Source organism: Culex quinquefasciatus, chromosome 2 (genome assembly GCF_015732765.1).
Source record: "Culex quinquefasciatus strain JHB chromosome 2, VPISU_Cqui_1.0_pri_paternal, whole genome shotgun sequence".
NCBI classification, from domain to species: Eukaryota; Metazoa; Arthropoda; class Insecta; order Diptera; family Culicidae; genus Culex; species Culex quinquefasciatus.
In genome coordinates, this window is record NC_051862.1 from 205,471 (window position 1) to 229,466 (window position 23,996).

At 37.0% G+C, this 23,996-nt stretch overlaps 1 protein-coding gene across 8 annotated transcripts in view; it reads left to right on the plus strand.

Moving 5' to 3' along the window:
• LOC6040533 (ecdysone-inducible protein E75) overlaps nucleotides 1-23,996 on the plus strand; it is a 72,355-nt gene that overhangs the window by 15,874 nt on the left and 32,485 nt on the right. For 7 of the 8 annotated variants that reach the window (XM_038257908.1, XM_038257902.1, XM_038257903.1 and 4 more), the window contains one exon: nucleotides 19,826-19,914. In XM_038257908.1, coding sequence (XP_038113836.1) covers nucleotides 19,826-19,914 — 89 coding nt within the window. Of the gene's footprint in view, nucleotides 1-11,529; nucleotides 12,470-19,825; nucleotides 19,915-23,996 lie in introns of those variants that run through there. The other variant, XM_038257909.1, reaches the window with a different exon arrangement.

Below are 23,996 nucleotides of genomic sequence, written 5' to 3' on the forward strand. Positions count from 1 at the left end.
CGCTGATGAATCAGCGACTTCACTTCATCTGGATTCACGGGCTGCTTCATTGGCGTGTGTAACACCATTTTGGCGACCTCACTTCACTTCACTTTGAGTTTGAGTTCACTTTGCAACCTTTTGCTTGTTGCACTTTTTGTCCACGGCGTGGACGCACTTTGCCAACTTTTTGGCACACGAGTTTTTGGTTCGCAAAACACTTTGGCTGTGCTTCACTTTGGTCTCTTTAGACCCACTTGTCAGTTCTTCCTCGCATCCGCTAAAGGCCACTTTCACATGTCCGGGTTGACGGACCACGTTGACTTCCGGTTGGCGACTCTCCTTGAACGTTCACAGAATAACGGGTTGAAGGACCATGAAGGTCCGCACTTTTCGCACAATTCCGGTCTGAAGGACCTTGTAGGTCCGAACACTTCACACAAATCCGGTTTGAAGGACCATGTAGGAGCGCTAGGCCCGGCTCCAGGAGGGCTTGTTGATTGTCCAACCTTTCCACTGTGTTGCAGGGAATTCCGTGGTACAACACAGCTTCAAGGCGACAATCGGCGAGTGGACTGTATTCACAACTTTTCTCAAGTGGACTCCTTTGGCCAGGATGCAAGAAAACAGCTTGTTTCACGATGTTAACTTCTATATTTACAAGCTTAAACTGACTTACGGACTAACAAAATCATTTGGTTTTTAAAGCTAAAACTTCGGCAATTCTTCCCGAATCTTCTTTGCAAAAACATTCTTATTATTTAATCTCCTATCGGGTGCGCAATCCTTTTTCCCTAAACCATGTACACGCCACTTCTTCTTTTCATTCATTCATTTCTTTCATTCCTACTCCCTGCTCTCCTATTGGTCTGTTTGCGCAAGCTGCCTATTCAGACGCGCGCTGCGCGTCCTTGAGCCTATTGTGTGCTGTGAGATTCATGAATGAAACATGTGTGAAAGGGAAAGGACACGAATGGTGAGTTGGTCTGCGGTTATTTACATGCTATTGTTTCTTTTCTTCTTCAATGTGTGGCGTGTATGTGCGGGTACATTTGTGTTGTGTTATGTGCTTGAAACAATGGAAGGATTAACTGACACTGTGGAAATGGATGGATTATTCTTGCAAATTTACTATACCTGACACTGTTAAAAAATCATATCGGTTGGAAACTATTTCTTTTAAGATTAAAATCATTTCTTGGGCAAATTAAATCTACTTTGGCGTTGGCGCCAACAGGAATTTTGTGTAAAAGTGGACGCCCGGTTCAATACAGTACGCCATTTCGAAGAAACGAATTTTGAATAAAAATAAGTTAAGAAATAGTTTTGAAATCGCTGCCATTTCCCGTTACTCAACTGTCAAAAATCGTGAGACATGTCATTTCATGGGAAATTTAATGTACTATCCGAATCTCATGGGTCATTTTTTCATTTAGAGCAATTTTTTCCATTAAAAATTACGTGTTTTTTTAACTTTGCAGGGTTATTTTTAAAGTGCAACAATGTTCTACAACGTTGTAGAGCAGACAAAAACAGATGAAGTATTAACATTGGAGGTTTGTATGTATTCTTGACGAGCTATCAGAATTTTACAGAAAGTTTTTAAAAGCTGCTGATTTTGACCTTTTTGAAAAGTTTTCAATTTTATACCCCTAAAACACAATCGTATGCTTTTGAAAGTATTTTTTTTAGAAAAGTTCAGCAAATTTTGCCTAAGAATCACCTTCTGGACGTTTGATGTGAATCGTGCATAGCTAGAATCAGACATTTTTTCAATAAAAAATGGTTTTATGATGAGCGGCAGTATCTGATATTTAATTTTATTTTAGTAAAATCGCCACATAGGGGAAATTCTCGTATGTTTGGCAGGTTAAGCATTCGCTCCTAACTCCATCCAATTTGCTGATTTTCACTATTCAAACAACTTAAGGTGTCCTCGTGGTTTATGGATGGTCCCTTTCATGACATGACATGACATGAAGAGTGCTAGGCCTAATCTAACTTAAGGCACGAAGTTTACACCACAATATTTCTCTAATTGGTCGCAGTGGTATCAAGGCTCAACAAAAAAAAACTTAGATTAGACTAAATGAAAAAATACCCTTCTGCGTTATATTGCAGATTCGAAAAGTACATTAAATTTTTAAATTTCTCTTCTTATGACTTGTCCCACATTTTTTTTACAGTTGAGTAACGAAAAAAGCCTGAGGACCCAAAATCTTTTTTCCGGAATGTTGAGTACGCCATCAAATCGGGCGCCTAATTTTACAAATAAGTTCCTTTGACACCAAGTTTGTAAATCATCGCCATTTCAAGCTGCAAATAATGGAAAACACGTATTTCTTCAAATGTTCAAGAATAACAGGAGTCGTACCGCCATCCGTTACGAGATATCGAAAAATTGAGCTCGGATTCATGAAAAGTGACCAAAATTTGGACAAAGTTTCACGCAAATCGAAGATGGGTCGGGAAAATTGCAGCGTTGGTTGATGGAGAATGACTTATTTGCACTTTATGAGTTTTCCAATCTCGTTTGATGTTACTTCATACAACATTAACTATTTTACGGTGTAAATTTGGTAAGCAATGTGATATAATTAACTAGTGACCTATTTCCTATTCTATAGATCAATTATATTGGTCTGATATCATGCTTATTTAATAATCGTCACTGTCTGCGAGTACGCTTCGCAAACACCACATAAGGAAATCATATATTTTCTCCGAAAGAGAATTATTTTGAACGGTCAACTTTTTCGATGTATTTTCGTGCAAAATTTAAGGTCTCCTGTTATATTTTGCGCATTTTTCTCCTGATAGCAGTGATGAGTAGCTCACTCCACACACTCACACATAGCACGGGGTTGGCTTTATATAAATTCAAGGTTAGTCGGTCATTGACTTTGCCTCTCTTGCGCGAGAGTGGGCAATTGAACGAACAGTCTCACACTCACAACTTCTACTTCTACTTCTGTACCACCACGAATGGGTGACGACGATGGCAAAGTCTTGAACTTGCTTTTCCTCTTCGCTCACTCAGATTCGGGTGTTAGTAAACGAGGGAGGAAAAACACACATTTCTGCTCGCAATACCACTTTAGCAGCATTTGTTCTACTCCACTTCTTTTGATGTGTTTTGGTCTCGTTTGATTTTATTCCTGTTTCGTTGCGAGTCCGTATTCGCAAAAATTGAGTATCTCTGATCTCCGTGTGGGTTTGGTTAGGCTGTCTGCGAGACTGGGAGAGTAACGATTACGCAAAACTTTTTTGTTGCAAACCAGGAAGTCAAATTAAATCGTAGTAAGAAAAGGACTAACTACATCATTTGCAAAGCATCTTCATTTTTTTGCCGACTGATGAATGCAATGAACGTAGCTTAATAGTTCATTCCTGTCATATTGGAAATATATGTATTTAAGGCTTTTTTATGTAATAAAGAAAATAGAATATCTGTCTCATTAATACACTCGCAATAGTTTGCCTTCCTTACCGGAGAATGGCTATAATCCTGCTCGGTAAGTTTAGTATTTATTATATCGTCGCAATCGTTGTGGGACATCTTCATGCATACTATACATTTTATAGATACAAATGAGTCCGAAATATAAAATCAACCTTCTCATAGAAATTATTTATCATATCTTTTATGCGACCATTTTTTTTTGTATAGGTGAAGAAAGCGCCAACCAACTAGGTGAATTGCGCAAGTTTTTTTTTTTTTTTGAACATTCAGCTAAGACAGAGTGAGTGGCCATGAACGCGGTCTCGGTCAAACTCGCAAATTTGTTCTGTTTCACACTGCGGTGTGAGTGGGGTGTGCGATTCATCACATCAACAAAATATCGTCATCAGCGACAACAGATGACGCGATACAAAGCAACGGACACATAAGCTCGGCCCTGAAATCGGACAAACTGCCACATACCGTAAGAATCAAGGAAGTGATTTTAGCCATGCGTATGTGTTTGATCTCGTGTCGTCATCGATACGTGATGAGGTGTTCACACAAATGTGTTGAGTAGGAGCCCGTTAACGGATAATGTCAGCACGTGGTTGCTGATAAAATAGCTCAGGCAGTTGGTGGCCTTCTAGCGTTTATTGATCTTGTTCACAAGTTCGAATATTTCGATAATACTGTCAGACGGGGTTGATAGTACAACGTAGATTTGCTCACCTCAGAATCTGGAGTTTTTGCCTTCCTCACGTTACTGAGGAAAGGCTATAAAATCACTCGAAAAATGAACTTCTCAATTAGACCTCCTAGACCCACCTTCATGTATACCTATCGACTCAGAATCAAATTCTGAGCAAATGTCTGTGTGTATGGTGGGATGTTGATCAAAAAATTGTCACTCGATTATCTCTAATTTGGCTGAACCGATTTTGTCCGTTTTGACGTCATTCGATCCGTCTTGAGGTCCCATAAGTCGCTATTAAAAATTATGCAGTTTAGTTAAGTACTTCAAAAGTTGTGCTAAAAAAACAATTTTAGCAAAAGTCCGGAAGATTGTAAAAAGGGTGGTTTTTGTAAGAAAACCCATCATGCTATACCTTTTCAGAAAGGTATTTAAAAGACCTTTCCAACGCGTCCATGACATTGAAGATCTGACAACCCTATCAAAAGTTATAAGCACTTAAGTGTTATTTAGGCACTTTTTCGAGGCCGGATCTCAGATATTTTGATGAAAATGCTGTCCGGATCTCTCATGCGACCTATCGTTGGATAGGTATTCAAAAGACCTTTCCAACGCGTCCAAAACATTGAAGATCTGACAACCCTATCAAAAGTTATAAGCACTTAAGTGTTATTTACGCACTCTTTGCATTTTGGACAGCACCCTTTAAATTTGAGGAAGGCGCCAACCACCTAAGGGTGGATTAAGTAACGTTTTTTTTAAAGGTCCAATAAACCAAATGTCCAAATTTTGCTTTTTGGGTGTTTTTATAACCGCCTTGAGTTAGGGTTATTAAGGGGTTACATACATGTAGAAAATCACAAAACTTCATATTACAGAAAATTTATTGAATCCACTAAAAAGATGATTTTCAATCACTGCCGCAAGTTTCATGAAGATATTACATGATTAAACTGAGTTAGAGACGATTTAAAGCTCAACATTTTGCCGTGCGCAAAGCGGACTGTAAAAGTTCCTGATCGTTTTTTCTCGAAACACCGAGTTGATTTACGGGTGCCACGATATTTCAAGATGGGATGGACCAAATTGGCTAAAATTTGGGGTAAAGATTCTCAAGACATATCCCGTGTGCATGACGAAGCCCGATTTTAAAATTTTTCTTTTTATAAAAATACATAAATCATAAAGTTACTATTTTAACATGAAAAACACAAATATTTAATCTTTTTTAAAATAAGTTTTTGAAAATCAGCCTTCGTCATGCACACAGGAACGGTTTAAGGAGTCTTCACCAAAATTTTGAGCAGATTTGGTCAAGGCAGTGTTAAGATATCGTGGCACCCGTTTTTTGAAACTGCTAACTTCAAATAGCTATATCTCGGCAATAATACAACCAAATCTCTTCAAATTTGTTTTGATGTTAGATGAAAATGTATATTTTAATGACCTGAAAACAGATTTAAAATAAAAATTAACTGTGACTTTTTTGTCGATTTACATGTATGTTACCCTTAAAATGGCCTAAACGGCTAAATCGACAAAAATACTTAATTCGACCAAAACGATCCAAATGGACTAAATGACTAAATCTAAAAAATACTGAAATCGACCAAAATTACCAAATCGATTAAAGGACTAAATAGACAAAATGATCAATAAGACCAACATTACCAAATCGGCAAAAATGACTAAATCGACCAAAACGGCCAATATAGCATAAACGACCAAATTGACCAGAATGATCAAATCAACAAAAATGACCATATCGAACAAAATGACAAAATCGACAAAAATGATCAAAATTACCAAATCTATCAAAATGACCAAATCGACAAAAAATACCAAATCGACCAAATCTGAAGGAATGCCGGTTCGCTGGTTAGCAGTTGGACTCGCAATCCAAAAGTCGTCAGTTCGAATCCTGAGGTGAAAGTTTCCTTGGAGTTATTTGGTTCTCTCCCCATTCAATCCTTCGGACCTCTAGGTTCGAGCAGTTTGATTGCTTTGTTTTTTTGTCTTTCTTCACATTTCGACGTTTCGATATTTATTAACAAAGTTATTAGACCTGTGACTTGCGAGTAATTTCGAGTAAGACGTAATTCAACGTCAAAAAGTAACGACTCCACGATTTTTATTCTGAATTCCATTCCTTCCTTGCCCTTGGTCATATCACTCGAAATACTTTAACCACAGTATGCTTAAGATTACGAATTCTAAAGAAATTTTCCTTTGAAACATCCAAATGGTAAGCCAATGACCAATAAAAGAGCAAAAGCCAACAAACCGCGATCAAAAGGGGGCTTTGCACTGAACTGCCGTGAAACCTTGACTCGCTAGGCGAAAACTTGAACGTAAATGGGCAAAGTATAAAATGAACCAAGGTCATAGCCCTATCATCGCGAGGCTCCCTCGGCTGGTTCGCTTCGGTTTGCTGCTCTCTAACACAAATACAGTGTAATCTACCAACACAGGCAATAAACAGCCATAGCAAATGAATTGATGGGTTGTATGAGTTTTACTTGGCTAAGTATTTTCAACACAATGAAAACTTTCACAATACAACTTTTTTTCCCGTCTGGTGTGGAAATTCTGCAGCTTTAGGCTTGCTTCTTTGAAGAAGCTGTTTAAAATATTTTTATTTTTGGTAAAAACAAGTACACCTGGATTTGAAAAATATTTTTCATTTGTCTATAAATAGTGATAAAATTTAATGAGAATACAAAACAAAATTTTTCACTCACGCTTCAATGAAAGCAAAGGAAAGAGTATTGTATCTACACTGTGGAAGCACATATGATTGTATATATAAAGCATGTGTGAGTGAAATTGGTTTTTCTTGATGCATTATTATTTATGTTATTAATCAGTTCAATGTTTGAAGAGTGAGTAGAAAAAGCGATTACTATTAAGCTCGGTCGATGGGTTAATGTACCACAGATTATTTACTTTTCCCGACGGCTTTTGCTTTTCTTTTCACTTGTTTTCGTGGCATTTTTACTTTTCGTTCGTGTTTTGTTTCTTTCTTTGCGGTCCACGAAACGTAAAAAGTCACGCGAGAGCAGTGTGCCGCTCTCACTTATTTTTATTTGCATTTCGAAACTATCTTAAACCTAAACTTTGTATTATTTTGATAATTAATATAGGAACATCTATATTGAGTAAAAAAAACAAACAATAAATAAAAACAATTTTAAACAATCTACAAACATCAACTAAATTCTGGATAGTGACAGTAGATACGAGAACATAATGAAGCTTTTCACTAAAAAAAATCTTTAAAACGAACAATACTTTGTGTGCATCATCACGGTTATACTACGATTTAATTAAAATTTGGGTGCTGAAGGGGAGGTTTGCGAAGTACCTAAGCGCTATCAATAAACCAATCCGTTTTTGATAGCTACACAGTAAAAAAAAGTTGGGGGTGGAGCGATTGTTCACGCTTCATACAAAAAAGGTTTGTTTTGTATGGAAATTGCCCACGAGGGAAAGAGCGGGGGGATCAGGTATATCAAAAAAGTGTTCATGTGGTTTATGGATGGTCCCGATTTTAAATTACACTTTTTTTTACCCAAAAACTGTCACCATTCTCATATGTATTATCAGCATCATTTTTTGAACTGTGTAAATTAATCAAATAACGAATGATTAATTTCAAAAAATGCTTCCGATTGTTCCTCACATAAACAACCCTTTTCACGATCTTCCGGAATTTCTTTACAATGTTTTTTAGCATAAGCATAAAAGCAATTTTATTGTTGTGGAGCATAGATTTAAAAACACTTTGATTAAATAAAATACTTCTTACCAAAAAATATTGATAATATTATATTTTTTATTTGGTACGATTCAAGCCATTAATTGATTCTCACACTCATTTTGCCCCATGTTTGTTTTAGAAAAACATTCAAATCTTGATTTAGAATGTATCAATAAAAAAAATGTTTTTTTTTGTGTTGTTTGTGGAAGCATTTTACATATGAGCAACTCTCTACGAAATCGGCCGATTTCGACCATTTTTATTTTTTGTATTTTTTTATTTGACTCAAACTTTGTGGGGGCCTTCCCTATGACCAAATAAGCTATTTTGCGTCATTGGTTCACCCATACAAGTCTCCATACAATTTTGGCTGCTGTCCATACAAAAATGGTATGTAAATATTCAAACAGCTGTAACTTTTGAGTGAATTTTCTAATCAATTTGGTGTCTTCAGCAAAGTTGTAGGTATTGTTGAGGACTTTTGAGAAAAAATAGGTACACGGAAAAAAAATTTGCAGATTTTTTTATCAACATTTTTTTTACTAAAACTCAATTTCCCAAAATACGTATTTTTTGATTTTCGAGATTTTTTGATATGTTTTTGGGGACAAAAATCCGCAACTTTTGAGCCATAGAGAAACATGATCAAAAAATCTGCCGCCGAGTTATGAATTTTTGAAAAAATAGTGATTTTTGGAAAAAAAAAATTAAGTTTCATGCAAAAACAAGTTTGACATTACTTTTTAATGCAAAATTGAATTTGCAATCGAAAAGTACTTTACACATTTTTTGATATAGGGCTCCGTTTTCAAGATATAGCCACCGAAAAATTGATTTTAGCGAAATATTTGCAGTTTTTCAATTTTTAAAAATAGTGACCATCTCTCAAAATATTTTTTTTTGAAAAGTTCAGAAAATTTGCTATAAAATTGTCTAAGAGACATTGAAGATTGGACCTCGGGTTGCTGAGATAGAGCCGCTTTAAGAAAAAGAAACACGAAAATTGAAGTTTTCTAAATCTCACCAAAACAACCCACCTTTTTCTAATGACGATATCTCAGCAATTAATGGTCCGATTTTCAATGTTAATATTTAAAACATTCGTGAAATTTTTCGATCTTTTCGAAAAAAATATTTTGAAAATTTTTAAATCAAGACTAACATTTTAAAAGGGCCAAATATTGAATGTTACGCCCATTTAAAATGCTAGTCTTGATTTAAAAATTTTCAAAATATTTTTTTCGAAAAGATCGGAAAATTTCACGAATGTTTCATGTATTATCATTGAAAATCGGACCATTAATTGCTGAGATATCGTCATTAGAAAATGGTGGGCTGATTGGGTGAGACTTAGAAAACTTCAATTTTCGTGTTTCTTTTTCTTTAAGCCACTGTATTTTAGCAACCAGAGGTCCAATCTTCAATGTCTCTTAGACAATTTTATAGCAAATATTCTGAACTTTTCAAAAAAAATATTTTGAGAGAAAAAATATTTTGACAGATAGTCAAACTTCAAATATTTCGCTAAAATCAAACTTTCGACTTGAAAACGGAGCCCTTTATCAAAAAATCTGTAAAGTACTTTTCGATTGCAAATTCAATTTTGCATTAAAAAGTAATGTCAAACTTGTTTTTGCATAAAACTTCGATTATTTCCAAAAATCACTATTTTTTCAAAAATTCATAACTCGGCGGCAGATTTTTTGACCATGTTTCTCTATGGCTCAAAAGTTGCGGATTTTTGTCCCCTACAACATATAAAAAAATCTCGAAAATCAAAAAAATACGTATTTTGGGAAATTGAGTTTTAGTGAAAAAAAAAGTTTATAAAAAAATCTGCAAATTTTTTTTTCCGTGTACCTATTTTTTTTCAAAAGTCCTCAACAATACCTACAACTTTGCCGAAGACACCAAATTGATCAGAAAATTCACTCAAAAGTTACAGCTGTTTGAATATTTACATACCATTTTTGTATGGACAGCTGCCAAAATTGTATGGAGACTTGTATGGGTGAACCAATGACACAAAATAGCATATTTGGTCATAGGGAAGGCCCCCACAAAGTTTGAGCCAAATAAAAAAATACAAATAAAATCCATTTCCGGTTTTGGTAGAGAATTGTTCATATCGTGATTTGTTTTTCATTTCAATTTACTATTTCTGGACCCTGAATTCAAAACCATCATTGATAGTCTTTGCCCTAAAAGTGAGGGACACCTTCTAAAACCTTAAACCTGCTGCCAGTGCACACATTCACATCCAAACACACACACAGACATTTGTTCAGTTTTTGATCCTGAGTCGATATGTATACGTGAAGGTGAGCCTTAGAGCTCGCATGAGTGTTTTTATAGCCTTTCCTCAGTAAGGTGAGGAAGGCAAAACACTCAGCATGCCAGGAAAAGCCACGAACACAACAGCAATCTTTAGAACGATCGCTTCTGCATTTCCCGCGCGCTGCGAGTTCTAGAGCGCGAGAGTGAGAATGAAACGCAAAGAATGAGAACAGTGATCCATTTTCCGGTGTGCAGTGCTGATACCAAACCCAATCCCTCTCACTGGTGGGCGATATAGCTGCTCTCGCGCTCTCCCACTTACACAGTACAGCGCAAAAGTTTGTGGCAAAATTTTATTATGATCCTCAACAAAAACACAGTCGACTCTTTGGTTGCCAATAGTGCTCTGTAACTTTTAAGTTTGAATTTGACAAAAAAAGTGTCTCAAACCACCGGGGGTCAAAATCCTCCCTATCTTGGCAGCTTCCTACCTCGATGATCGCTTGCATTTTATTTCGTCATACATATCTGGAGTTTTTTTTTTTTTTTTGAAAAGGTCCAATAAACCAAATTTTCAGTTTTCGCTTTTTGGGTGTTTTTTAATACCACTGACTCAAGGCGGTTTCAAAAACGCCCAAAAAGCAAAAATTTGATATTTGTTTTATTGGACCTTCTAAAAAAAAAAACTACAGATATTGTCTTTTGCTCATGACTTGCATAGACATTTTTCTTTGCGAGGCAGATTTTTGATAGAAGTTTAACATTCGTACTAGAGAGCCTATATGGAGAGGCGAAATGTCACTCTCAGGGTTGTGCCAGCACCAAACAAAAACTACCAGTTTTTCAACCTTAAATTTGAATGACTTTGGATGTTTGAAGTTTTTTTTTCCCCATATCAAAACCAAAATGTTCCCTATGTAGGCGAGGGATCATCGTCTCTTTTTCGATGGCCGTTTCGTACTGAAAATCAGACAATGCAGTGCATTAAATTTTCAAAGCTATTTTCTCAACAGCTTCTTTCGGGCGATACTGTAGCGCCAAGTTGTGTTTCCAAGTTTTTCCTTTCAGCACTGCACGTTTCCTCGCGAGAGCGAGAGAGAGCCGAGACCTGAACCGCTCTCTCGTGCTCACCTTTTTCGGGTGTTTATTTACACTCTTTTCGTTCATTCAACGTCCCCCTCCACATGACCTTCAATTCCCGATGTGCGCGCGGTGTGATGTTGATGTTTTACGTTGCCGCTTAGACGTAGGCTCGACCAGTACAAATTTTCCTTTCATTGGTCTTGGGCAGAAAAGCCAGTATCTCTCCGCTCTCCGGGTTTTTGTCTGTTCGCCCCGTTCGTACAATTTGTGCGATTCGAGCCGCGGTGAGGTCCGCGTTTCGGTGTGTGGCTTTATTTGACGATATCGCTCGAATATTGACGGTCGATGTTTTCGGTTGTCGCGAGTTACTTCAACGGACGCGGACGGCGATTGGAATACTAGGATCAATGTGATTTTTGTCTATTGAAGTGTTTCATCTCAACCACAAGGATGTATAATTGATGGTTACCAAAACAGGAAAAAAATAAAGAAAAAAAATTGTGCGAGGATAAAATAAACCCCCTCAGAAGAAGAAAATACGGCTTGAAGGGTCGTTATGGTTTTAAAATCCTTATATTTTATGTGATGTGAATTTGTGAATAAGTTAAATATATTTGCCTAAAAATGTTTTCGGCCGAAGCCGTGTACCAAAACTCGGTCATTAAGGAGAATACCATGAATGTCGTGCAGGTGCAAAAGTGTTCCCAATCGCAAACACCGGTAATCAATTACCGTCCGGTGTCGGGAGAACCACCGTGTATCCCTAGTGGCATCACTGTTGGTAGAATCGAGGAATGTCGACCAGCAAAAGAGTTTAATGTTGTTCAATCTGCGTATGCAAATCATCCTAAAATTATCAATAGTATGAAAAATATTGTGTTGGAAAATGTTCCGGCTCACAAAGGATTGCTAGCTGAGAGCGGAGAAGGTGGGGTTGATTATCATCAACCGCACCACCATCTGCAGCAGCAGCAGCATCATCAGCAGCTTCCATCCCAACGTGATCTTCCGCATCATCTTCAGTTTCCCAAAGGATCAGTTCTATTAATTCAAAAAACTGAAGACGGTGCTCGGTTTCCGCCTACGACACCGTCTTCACCCGGTGTCCACCAGCAGCAGACATCTATGCACATGCTTTCTTCGCAAGTGTCTCCCGCTCACTCAGTGAAATCACCAGTAATTATGGATAACAGTGTGGCTAGCAGTTCCAAGGGCGAACCAGACCTCAACATAGGTAATATCGAAAACAAAACTTACATTCATCTTTCTGTTAAAATTTAATGCAAAGCAAAAGATTTCCCCCCTTTGCGGAATGAAACGAAATTCTCCATTAACGATCTCGAAAAAAAAACACAAAAAAAATGCTCTGCAGAAGCAGCAGCAACACCGCGGAGTTGGTACACGGTCACCAGTGCATTGCCCTTCCACTCATTCGCGAGCGAGCGACCGAGCTAAGCCAATGCCCCCGTAGCCGTGAGTCGTTGACCTTTCTCTTCCAATTCCATCCGTCCACGGGCAGCAAGCAAGTAAGTAAGCAAAGGCAAAAGAGCGAGCAACTCACACAGCCCAGTTGTATGCTTGCTGCTCTGCGGCTGCTGCTGTGCCTCAGTTACTTACTTCTGGTCGTTGCACTGCCAGTCGTGACTGTATACAAAGCGGTAGATGCTGAAATAGTTTTCGCTTTTTTACTATAAAAATGTTATGCATTTTATGAAAAATACAAGTTTTTCTCGAAAATAATATTATTGTAAATCTTTCGAAAAAAAAACATCAAAATCCCATGTGGCTGAATAAAACCTTTTCTGCCCGCGCTTATGCTTTGAAACAGCGCACAACATTCAACCTCGACGAACGAGGCACGAAAGACCAGGGCCGACCAGGGAAAAACAACAAAAAACGCCTTAATGTCGGCATTCCTCCGTACACCGAGAAGCAGTTTGTGGCCTCGCTGCTCTGGCTGGCCACGGCAGGCTCGTCGTCACCTGCTTTTTCGCGTTTTTTCACCTTTGCTTAGCCCCCTACCCTGCTGCTCAGAGTGAGAGTGTAAGGGTCATTACCCGTTCACGACGACGACGACGGGAGCGACAACGTACAAGAACCGATCAAGTCAGCGCGCTCAGCAGTTCAGCGAGTGTGTGTGCGTTGGCTTGACCATGAAGTACCAAGAAAATATGGGTTCAGGGATAGCCGGAAGAGTCATCGTTCTGAGAACGTGCGAGCGCGCGGGAGCGCGAAAAAAATGTGGCTAAGCGCGAGCGAACCGCGCGCGCTCTCTCTCTCTCAGCAACGCGACTATCGTCGTTTGTGACACATTGTAAATAGCCGATTTCAAGTGCACACGCTGAACTTGAAATTGTCCGTTGACGTTGTGAACTGTTGACTGACTGTGTGTGATTGCATTGTTCTACGGTACAACAACCCCTTAACGGGTTTCATGGTATTTGCAAAACGGTTCTGTCACAGATTATAATGGTTTCCGGAAACGATGCTCACATCTTTTGCAAGCCGACTCCTTTCTCAGCAGAAAAGAGACGTTTTTCGAAGCCCTTATTTAATTTTGGGCCATCCGATGTCTGTACCAAGCTCCGCAATAAACCAATTTCAAATTTCAAGCCAAAAAATGCTTTATAGGGGAAATTCTCGTATATTTGGCAGGTTAAGCACTCGCTCCTAACTCCATCCAATTTGCTGATTTTCACTATTTAAACAACTAATTTTGCAAAAAAAAATTATAGAAACTTGCTTGCTCACTTCTTATTGAGCTATTTATCACTCGATTTTAGTTGAAAACGCTTTTGATTAGCTTTAATTGAATGTCAAAGTTCTGACCTGCCAACATTAGAAGCACGCTGGAATTAGATGCTGTTGCCCTACATCATTTCAGTAATGGCACTACCGGTAATTTGAAAAATGTCAATTAATTTATGAACATATTTATGTTTCCTACACTACCCATGATCGCATAAATGTCCCATATGCATTTTCATCGTTTTTGAGTTAATAATGCAGTTTGGTTCAAAATCGTGTGCTGATTCAGAAAAGCCTATAACATCCAGTACTTTGTTCTACAAATCAGGAGGAAATCCAGTTTTTTCACGAAAACTCAACACGTAGCCAAACGTAGCCTTATGTATGGGACAAACTTCAAAAGCGTTTTTCTCAGCTTGCTGTTTTTGCATATGGGACATTTGTGCGAACATGGGCAGTACAGTCGTATGTCTTTTTTCGAACTGTGATCCCAAAATTCTATGTTTAAAAAATCCTACAATGTATTTTAAATAAATTACAATGAATTGTTTTTTTTTTTCAATGAAAATTTAAAATTTTCTGCAATATTTATGTTTTCTTCCTGACTCATTTTTTTTTCTTTTTCCGATCTGTCGTCCCAGGATTCCAATTTTGCAAAAAGTCTTGAAGTACCATATTTGAATAAAATACGAAATACAATGTATTTTAAATAGTTGAAAATAAATTGTTCAAGTTTTTTTAATTCAAATTTAAATTCTCAGCAATATTTTTTTTTCTAGCTTTTTGAGGATTTTTTAAAAGAAAGGGGGAGGAGGCAATTCAACCATATTTTGATATGCAAAAGATAAATTTGAGAACATTTTTTTTTTTTTTGTAGCAAAACAATCAATTTCTTGCTTTTTGAGGATTTGTGAAAGAAAGGGGTAGGGGTCAATCCAACCATATATTTTGAAAAGCAAAAGATAAATTTTAGAAAAATAAGTTTTTTGTCAGGCAAATCATTAAAAAATATTAAAAATAAAACAAAAGTTAAATTTTTAATGTCGATTTAAAACTCAATAGATTTATTTTAATTCAGTTTAACCCTCTACAACCCAACCCCACCTATAGGCGGGCTTTGATTTAAAAATTCGTCAAACATCAAAAATTATGGGGTTGGATGTTTTAATGTGACTTTGCCAATGTTCTTGAAAATGCATTTTTTTTTCTCGAGTCAACTTTGACTGTGTTTTCCAATAACATTTTCTATAAGTTGAAAAACTGGCTTTAAAAAGTGGCTGTAAAAAATAAAAAAAAACGAGAAAGGCAAACTTTTCTGACAGGAGGCGGTAGGATAAGCCATATACTGTCAGAAACAAACATAAACCAAACAAGATAAAAAAAAATTAAACAAGAAAAACATAAAAAAATAAAAGACTTTTACTTTTACTTAGTAATGTTTTTCGTAGAACAAAAGTTGCTCAAAAATGCCACCTTAACATGAGAAAAGTAAAAACCTTCAAACAAAAATTTGAACGTAGGATTTACAAAAGTATCTAAACATATCCTGATGGCAAACACTGTTCAACAGAGCTTTTAAAAATAGGTAATTGGGCGCCCAATTCAAAAATTATATTTTGATATATTCTTCAATTCCTCAAGCATTGTCGTTTTCTCACGAATTCTTCCTGAAAATTTGGTTGATGAGAAACATAATACTACCTCTGGTTTGACTAAGGGTAAGCATTTGTTAAAAGTTCAACAACCCCACACAGCAGCTAGTTTGGAAACTGGGTGAAAGTGAAACCATTTCAAGCACACACAATCATCGCAGTGTAGTTTGCAGTGCGCAAACCGCATAAAACTTTGCCTCCGCAAAAAGTCAATAAACTCATGATCGCAGCAAGCAACGGTCACATTACAGAAAAGCGCCACACCACTGGCGACTGTTAAACTTTCACAAAGCGAAACCTCCAAACAGCTCCGATCTTTCACCTTTTGCCGGTTTCCCGGCCTGCTGTGCTGCTTTTGGTCTCTTTTTCCCACTTTTTTCTTTTGCTTTTTACATCACCTCCCAGGCCAAATACAGTTCAATACACTCTGCGGTGTCTGGCCTGGGGTGCATCTAATCTCTCCCCCGCCACCATTCGCACTCGTCACTTTTGATCGCTTAGCCTTGCCCCTACCTTTCTCTTTCTCTTGATGTTATTCTGCCTTTAAGTTGCTGCTAGTGTGTGAGTGAGGCTTCCAAACACACTAGTGAAATCGTTGCCAGTCATTGACCTTCCGTTTCACTTTAGCTAACCATTGTTTCGAACTACTCTCACTCTCGTTTTACTCAATTTTCCCAATTTTCTTCTTCTTGTAGCATTATGGTCCAATTTCAATGTTGCAGCTTGAGAAATATCAAATTCTATTGGTTACCTGTTTATTGCAAGCAATATTTAGTCTGAAATGTTATGCATACCAATAAAAAAAATCACGTATTATTTGGAAGACTTTCGTTTACTAACGTACTGTGTATTAACAGATTTTTTAAAATATAAATTTATTACATTAACATTACATCTATACAAGAATAATTTACTAAGTGCTACACATCTGCCAGGCTCTTGAAAAAGTCAGTAAATCCTACCGGTAATTTCACCCTCCCCTCACATTGATCAGATTTCAGATTTCGACAGTCTTTCATTCAAAAAAGCATCGAAAAAAAAAGAAAGTCAACACGAGCCATACTGTTGGTAGGCACCAAAAACCTATTCAGTTCGGTCGGCTTGGAGAGTTTGTGCACATTTTGGAAATTCATGAAACGGCATGGGCAAAAACTTTTACTTTTCACTTTCATTCGTTCGAGCCTTGCCGCTTTTCTGTGACGATCCGAGCAGGCTAGCTTTGTTGAAAATATGGCATTGTTTGAAATAGAGTGAAAATATACTATCGCTTTTTGAGTAGGTATCAGTTCGTTGTTTTCATCCGTAAAAAGAAAGGTTTATTTGCGATTGCTAGTTTTTGCAAGTTTTGATCCAAAATAAAATGGTTCAAACAAACTTGTTTTTCAAGCAAACTATACATTTACGTTAATAATTTTTTTAAAATAATGTACAACTGTATAGACAGTATCGTCAAAATTGATCGCTCTACAGCATGGCCATGGCGTTCTCAAATGCAAGATTCCTATTCCAAACTAGTTGTCTGAAGTCTTGAAACGGTTAGGCAATCCAAAAGCCTACACCTGGACTGACCATTCAGTTAGGCCAACATTTACTTCTCCATCCGCTGGAAGGCGTGCTCAGACAAATCTCGTCTCGAATAATACCACCTGGACCGACTGGAATTGAATCCAGGCCAACTGGAGTGAGAGACAACCACGCTTACCACTACACTACCGGACCCGTAATTTTTGAATGGCCCTCACAACCGATTTCGGATCAATACCAATTTGCTTTATTCAACTTAAAAGAGTACGTTGATCACGGGTTAAAATTTGCTGATCAGGGGTTAAAATTTGCTAAAATCATTTTTTTTGTTTCAAAAGTTCATCAAGCGAAATGGGTTAAACATAAACCAAGAATTATTTTTTTCCGATACGATCCATCAGGGCTAACATATGATGAATCGGCGCTCCGTGGCAACCTGCCATAGATAGTAACGCAGCATAGGAGAAGCAGCATCTCCAGATAGAGAAAGTTGTTTATCACATACTTATTATATAATATTATACAACCAACTGGAAACTACGATCCAAAACAAGAAATAAGATTATATAAAACATGCAAAGTAGTGGGAAGAGCGAAACGAAAGAAAAAAAAGAAATATTCGACTCGAGTGGGGATGGAGAAGAAAGTTCAAAACGGAGCCCGAGATACATCGATGGAGGTGCAAGAAACTATAAATCTGTGGTGGTTAGTGCCTGGTGTGGTGGATCGGCGAAGCGGGAGCCGCCGATAGCTGGGAACATCGCGAAGAAAACTCACGAAAACTAAACGAGCCTATCGATTTGTGGCTCGAGAGTGAAATGAGAAATGAGCGAATAGGCAATTTCTCCACTTTCTTTTCAATTTTTTCACTTTCACTTGGAATGCTCACATCGGTGTGAACGACCGGAGATTAAAAAACGAAACCATTCGCACGGCGACAAGACCCAGATTTTGGCGTTATCTGCCTTGAAAATGTTTCACCTTGTTTTAATCCAGGGGTGCCCAACATCCGGACCAAACAGGTGGGCCCGCGACTACACTGAACAATTATTGAATCACCGATTTGTTTGATTAATGGCATTTTTTGGTAGGCACATAAAGACACGTACAGATATTTTTAATGTTTTTTTTTTTTCAGTGAATTGCGATGAACATTACAACTAACAAAAGTAGATTTTTGTCGTGCTGACGTACTACATTCCGTGATTATAACACATTTGTACCGGGTATATGATAGTGACAATTCATTTTAGAATGGCTGATTGGCATATTATTTGGCTTTTAGTCGTGATTTCAAAAATCGGCAATTATTTAATTAAACCTGATCAATGGTTTCGAAGATATCATCGATAAAAATTGAGAGCCAATTTGGTAAGACTTAGAAAATCATTTTTGCAATGCTTTTATCTCAGCAATCAAAGGACGGATCAATTATGTTCTACAACGCAATTTGTAGAGATTTTCCCCAGCTTTTCGAACATAATTTTTTCAAAGATGGATAAGGATGGACGCTTCAAAATAAAAAACGGTGCACCCTATCAACATTTTACAAAAGTAATTTTCGAATTAAAATTTAATTTTGCATCTGAAAATTCTTTTTCAAATTTTTATTCTGTGCATTTTTATTATTTTTTCAAAAAAAAAAAACTTTTTTTAACCATATCTTGTCCAAAACAAATCGTCCGTCCGTATTTGTCAAAACTGAGTTTTTGACATAAAAAGTTATTAAAAAAAATGGGTTGACTATTTTTGCCTCAACAATCAAGCCTTCGGACACCTAGTTTCGAGTAGGAATCTCGCAATCGGGAACGCCAAGGCAATGGTGTAGAGCAAATAATTTGATTTTTCAAAGTCGATTTGCTGACATCCCAACACAGACCAATTTCTTATCAAAATTGGTCATACAAAATGTTGGAAAATGTGTGTTTTTTTTATATTTTTCACAAATTTATATTCATATGCAAATTTAAAAGACAATGCCATCTCTTCGACAATGCGATTGTGAACCGTCGTACATTTTTACTTTCAAATCACAGCACGTGGCTTTTATGATTTTTATCTAAATAATTTACTGTATTTCCTCTGTGTTACTAAATTAGTAGAAAATTGGAGCGTTTGTTTAGTGATAGTATACGAACCGATTGCTATCAAACCTTAAAAATCTAATTTCTTGAAAAGTACAAAATTGGCGTCGTTACAAGACATCACACAAGCGACGATATATTTACCAAAAAGCTCTATTGAAATGCCACATTTTTTGAAAAGCTTAAATTTTCTCCTTTTGTCAAACCTATTTTCAAATGATCTTGTTACTTAAATATATTTTTGTACTATCAATTAAAGTTAAAAAGAAAAGGGCGTTGCAAATATTTTTCAATGTTTTCAATGCATTCATTATTTATGGAATGATTTCTGAAGAAAAATAAATGTGTAATTTTTTATATTCTTCAAACCACAAAAATGCGTAGGAAAAAATAAGTGCAAACAAAAAATCAAGCGAAACATGATTAAAGGTTAAAAAGGCAAAAGAGAAAAACGCAGGATAAATGCACGTAAAATTCATGATACTTCAAAAAGAAAAGATAAAAAAAATGGGAAAAAATACATGACAGAAGCAAAAAAGATTCACCATATTAAAATCAATATTTTTGTTTGTATCCTTTCAGAATTCGACGGTACCACAGTGCTTTGTCGAGTGTGTGGTGACAAAGCTTCCGGTTTCCATTATGGAGTGCATTCTTGCGAAGGCTGCAAGGTGAGTGTCTCAATTTGAATCCCCCATCCTCACACTGTGTGCGTGGGTATGAATGACCCACGATGAACTGTTATAAGAAACCGTCGAAGACGTTGACCGCAATATAGGCACATTGACCGACTGTTGTTGGATGGATGACTTGCCGGAAGGAAAAAACGTCGACGATGAATACATTGAAAGAGGCACGAGGCAAAGAACGTATTACTCTACCTTCAACACATTACGATGCTATTGGCATCACATGTATGGTAGGGGACCAGAGACTGATGAACAGACGAATCGCTGGTTGACGAAGAATGAAAATAAAAAAAAATAAAAAAAATACACGCAGCGCCGCTACGCTCGAGTCACCAGTGCTGGGGTGAACGAATGGAAATACCCTTGAATGAATCACTTTGCTAGCTCGGCTAGCGTTGTTTTGAAACTGGCCTCAAAACGAGTGAGGTTTTTCACATTATTTTGTTTACTGTTAACGTGTTCTGACAACGTGTGTTTGTGTACTGGAAGAATCGAGGTTACGTATTCGAGTCAGCTTTCGGTTCAAGCCCACGAAGCAATGTTTAGACGAGCAGAAGGTCTGGGGGCTATGTGGTTTCTCCTACTGTATTTGATCATAGTTTATTGACTTCAGCGCGTAGGTTAGTGACCGCTGCAGTAGCCGGAACAAGACGCGAACTCTAGTTGCTTTCACTATTTTTTAAGTTTTTGCACGACTTGAGGAATGTTTTCTGAATATGCAACTTCAGCAAACAATTTACTGGAAGTTTTGTAATTTTGTAATGAAGTTGATTGAGCATTCTAATTTGAAGAAGAATGTTACAGTTACTTACAAATACCAAACATAATTGATATATTTGATGTTTCCGATAAGATCCACATTTTAAAACTTTCCATATATTTAAATTATTTCAGGATTTTTTTTTTTTCATTCAATAATTTTAACATTACGATCCGAACTGTTCTGGTATTAAATGTGAAAATTCGATTTGCAATACCATTTTTTTTAAATCCAACTTGTGATAAACTTATGTTTCTCATTGCATCATGATCACAGTAGGCAAATTCTCTTCTAAATGTTGTTGAACGCCTTCAATGTCCGCACTACTACCACAAGGCAACCACATTACAGCATATCTCGCGCAATAAACCGGACTTGACGCCGCGGCCACTCGTTCGCTCGCTTCGACTTGAACCTTGCCAACCCAGCAAAGCCAAAAGTGGAGAAACTCAAAGGCCGATAAACTTCATTGATCGGTCATTGACTGGAGCTCGAACTGGCAAAGTAGCAAGAAGCAAGTCAGCGGCGGAGACGACTGTCTCGGTCACACTGCTTGCATAGTTTGTTCGGCTTTTAATCCGGACACGTTTTGGAGGGGTGAAATAATGGTCTTCATTTGAAATTTAAAATAGTGCTATTTTGTCTAGTTCATAATGTAACTATTTTAATAAAATGTATTTCCTTTTTAATTAAAAAATCTAAACATATTCAGTTGTAGATTTTTCTTTGGTTTTGTTCAGAATTGATGATATCACGTTTAATTTTTCTCAATGATGAACAATTTTTACCTGAATCATGCTTTAGTTCAACCGAATGAATGTTTGGCGCTAAAACAAGTTCCACGCTTTGCCTGAGCCTTCGGATAGTAACTGGTCATAGCATGCTGAACATGTCAAGATGACCATTCAATGGGTGCGATTTTTGCCAGTCTGTTTAAACCTAAAACATAGTGTTCTGTCACCATAGTTAGATTGAGCAAATTGGTTTTATTTCTTGATTGAACTTTGCTTATGAATTTTATATATTATTTTCAATGGTGTTACAAAAAAACATTAAAAAAAACAACTTTAAATTTTTAAGTTTTGCGTCACTAACATTTTAAGAAACTATTTTATTTTGATTGCTTCAGGGATATTTATTTTCTCTTAATCATTTTAAGCATGTTAAATTGCCAGGTCTATGAAATTAATCTTAACCCTTCAATTGAAATGTTAAACCTTAAGTAATATTTAGTTTTACTTGACATTGTACTGGACACTGACCCAAGACATTAGTCAATATTTCACCTGCACCTATAAGGTGAACGTCCTTCTAACCTACAGTCCAACAAACAGTGAAGTACTCCGTCTCTTTTTTTCCATCCATTCTGAAGCATAAGTATTAATACGGCAACTAGAAGGTTCTACCAAAGGAAACATGTTACAAATGTTTGCAGCCCAAATAAAAATGGATATTAATTTCTGTTGTATGTCTTCATTACTTCAGCAACATGTTATTAATTTGATTTGAAATGGTGACCAATCGCGCATGTTTTGAAAAATTTATTAATTTATCATGCTAGAAAATCCTAATATGCAGCTGACGAAAAAAGTGGAGTAATGTTGAAGGTTTAATAATATCACCTTTTAATGAGTGATAATTCTTTAAAAATTGCAAACTTTTTAAATGAAATAAGAAAAAACTAGCTTTTTGCTTATACAATAAACTAAAATTGTGTGTGTAAGAAAGGGACAGAACAGCATGAAGTTGTATTGCCAAGTTTACATTCACTTTTCATGAAACCTACTTTTACATCCAAAGCTAGCCTTGTTCGCAATTCGTCTGCTAGCAGAGTGAAAAAGACGGAAGAAACCCACACAAATGTACCGGCGGCCATGTTTCATGAAAAAGCTACACGCCTAGGCACTCGGTTGGTATTGGTGATGGGGCATGCACAGGCTGGGTTCAGTGGCTTCAAATGTTCTACAATTCTGATTTTCATCTGTAGAAGCTCAGCGTGTGTGAGCAAGATGGCAAGAATACATACATTCCTGCAATTTAGGTCATCAACCTTACAAATGGGTTACTGATGTTAATAAACTGAGTCGCGAAATGATTGTTTCCTTTATCAGCCGTTCTTTCATAAGAGTGAGCCAAATTGTATGTATGCCATGCAAGTAAATTTTAGGAATGATTTCAATATTTCCGTAGCTTTTATTTATGTACACGTTTAATTTTATGTGTTGAAAAATCAGAATATTTTCTAATATCTGTTTTGTTTGACAAGACACATGTTTTCAAAACTTATTGGCAATTGAATAATAATCTGTCATAAACAAATATAATAAAACCCCAGAAGCTAATGACTGACGAGAGTTAACCCAAAGGTCTTTGAGCTTTTAATATGTCAATGCTATATTTGTGTATCGTGTACATAGAAAAACACGGCCGAAGTGACCCTCTCAAACGCTAAGACTGTCTGTGCAACACATTTTTCAATATCATGGGAGCGAGAGTGAGACGACTACTGCTCGCATTTTTCAACACATACAGACACGCGATTCAATATCACTAACACCACCGAGGGTCGTCGAGCCGTGTCTTCTGTCTTGTTCTTGCCCGACGATCGCCTGGTTTCATGTGTAAAACTTCGAACTAGTTCGAAGGTGCATTGAACCTTCAATGAGGTTTCGCAAGCAAAGCAAATCTACAACTCGGTTAAACATTCAAGAGTTTCTGTTTTTTTTATGTCACTTAGTTTAACCTATTAATGGCAAGAAGGGGTATTTTTTGTGATTTTCTTTATAAATTTACTCCAGAAACAAACAAAAAACAACACTAGAATTAACTAAACCATTCCACGACCGGCTGTGTGAGTCACGTGCCCAACGCTGATTTAACAGTGTGGCTAAATGCCTTTTTGAGCCGCTTAGTTCAATGGGCAACAACAGCGAAGCGTAAGAAGGTTGTTGGCTTTAGCCCGTCGAGTCAGAGACCTGAGAAACGAGCGCGAGAGCTTAGTACAAGGGAGAAACAACACATGCGACAGAAGAGGCATAGCGGCCAAGAGAGTCAAGCAAAGGCTATTGACTTGTAACTGTTGTGTCACTCGGTTAGCAATGAATTCATATCAGAGCTACATAAATAAGTCGATATGGGTGAAACCAACACAAGCGACTGATTGATAATGTCGTTTAAAGAGGTGGTACTACAAATGTTAAGGATAATTTTTAAATTTTAAAGTTTGTGGTTTGAGTATTCACACCAATATAATATCGTAGTATTTTTCATGTTCAAATAAAAATTTAGAAAGATCTATCAATGT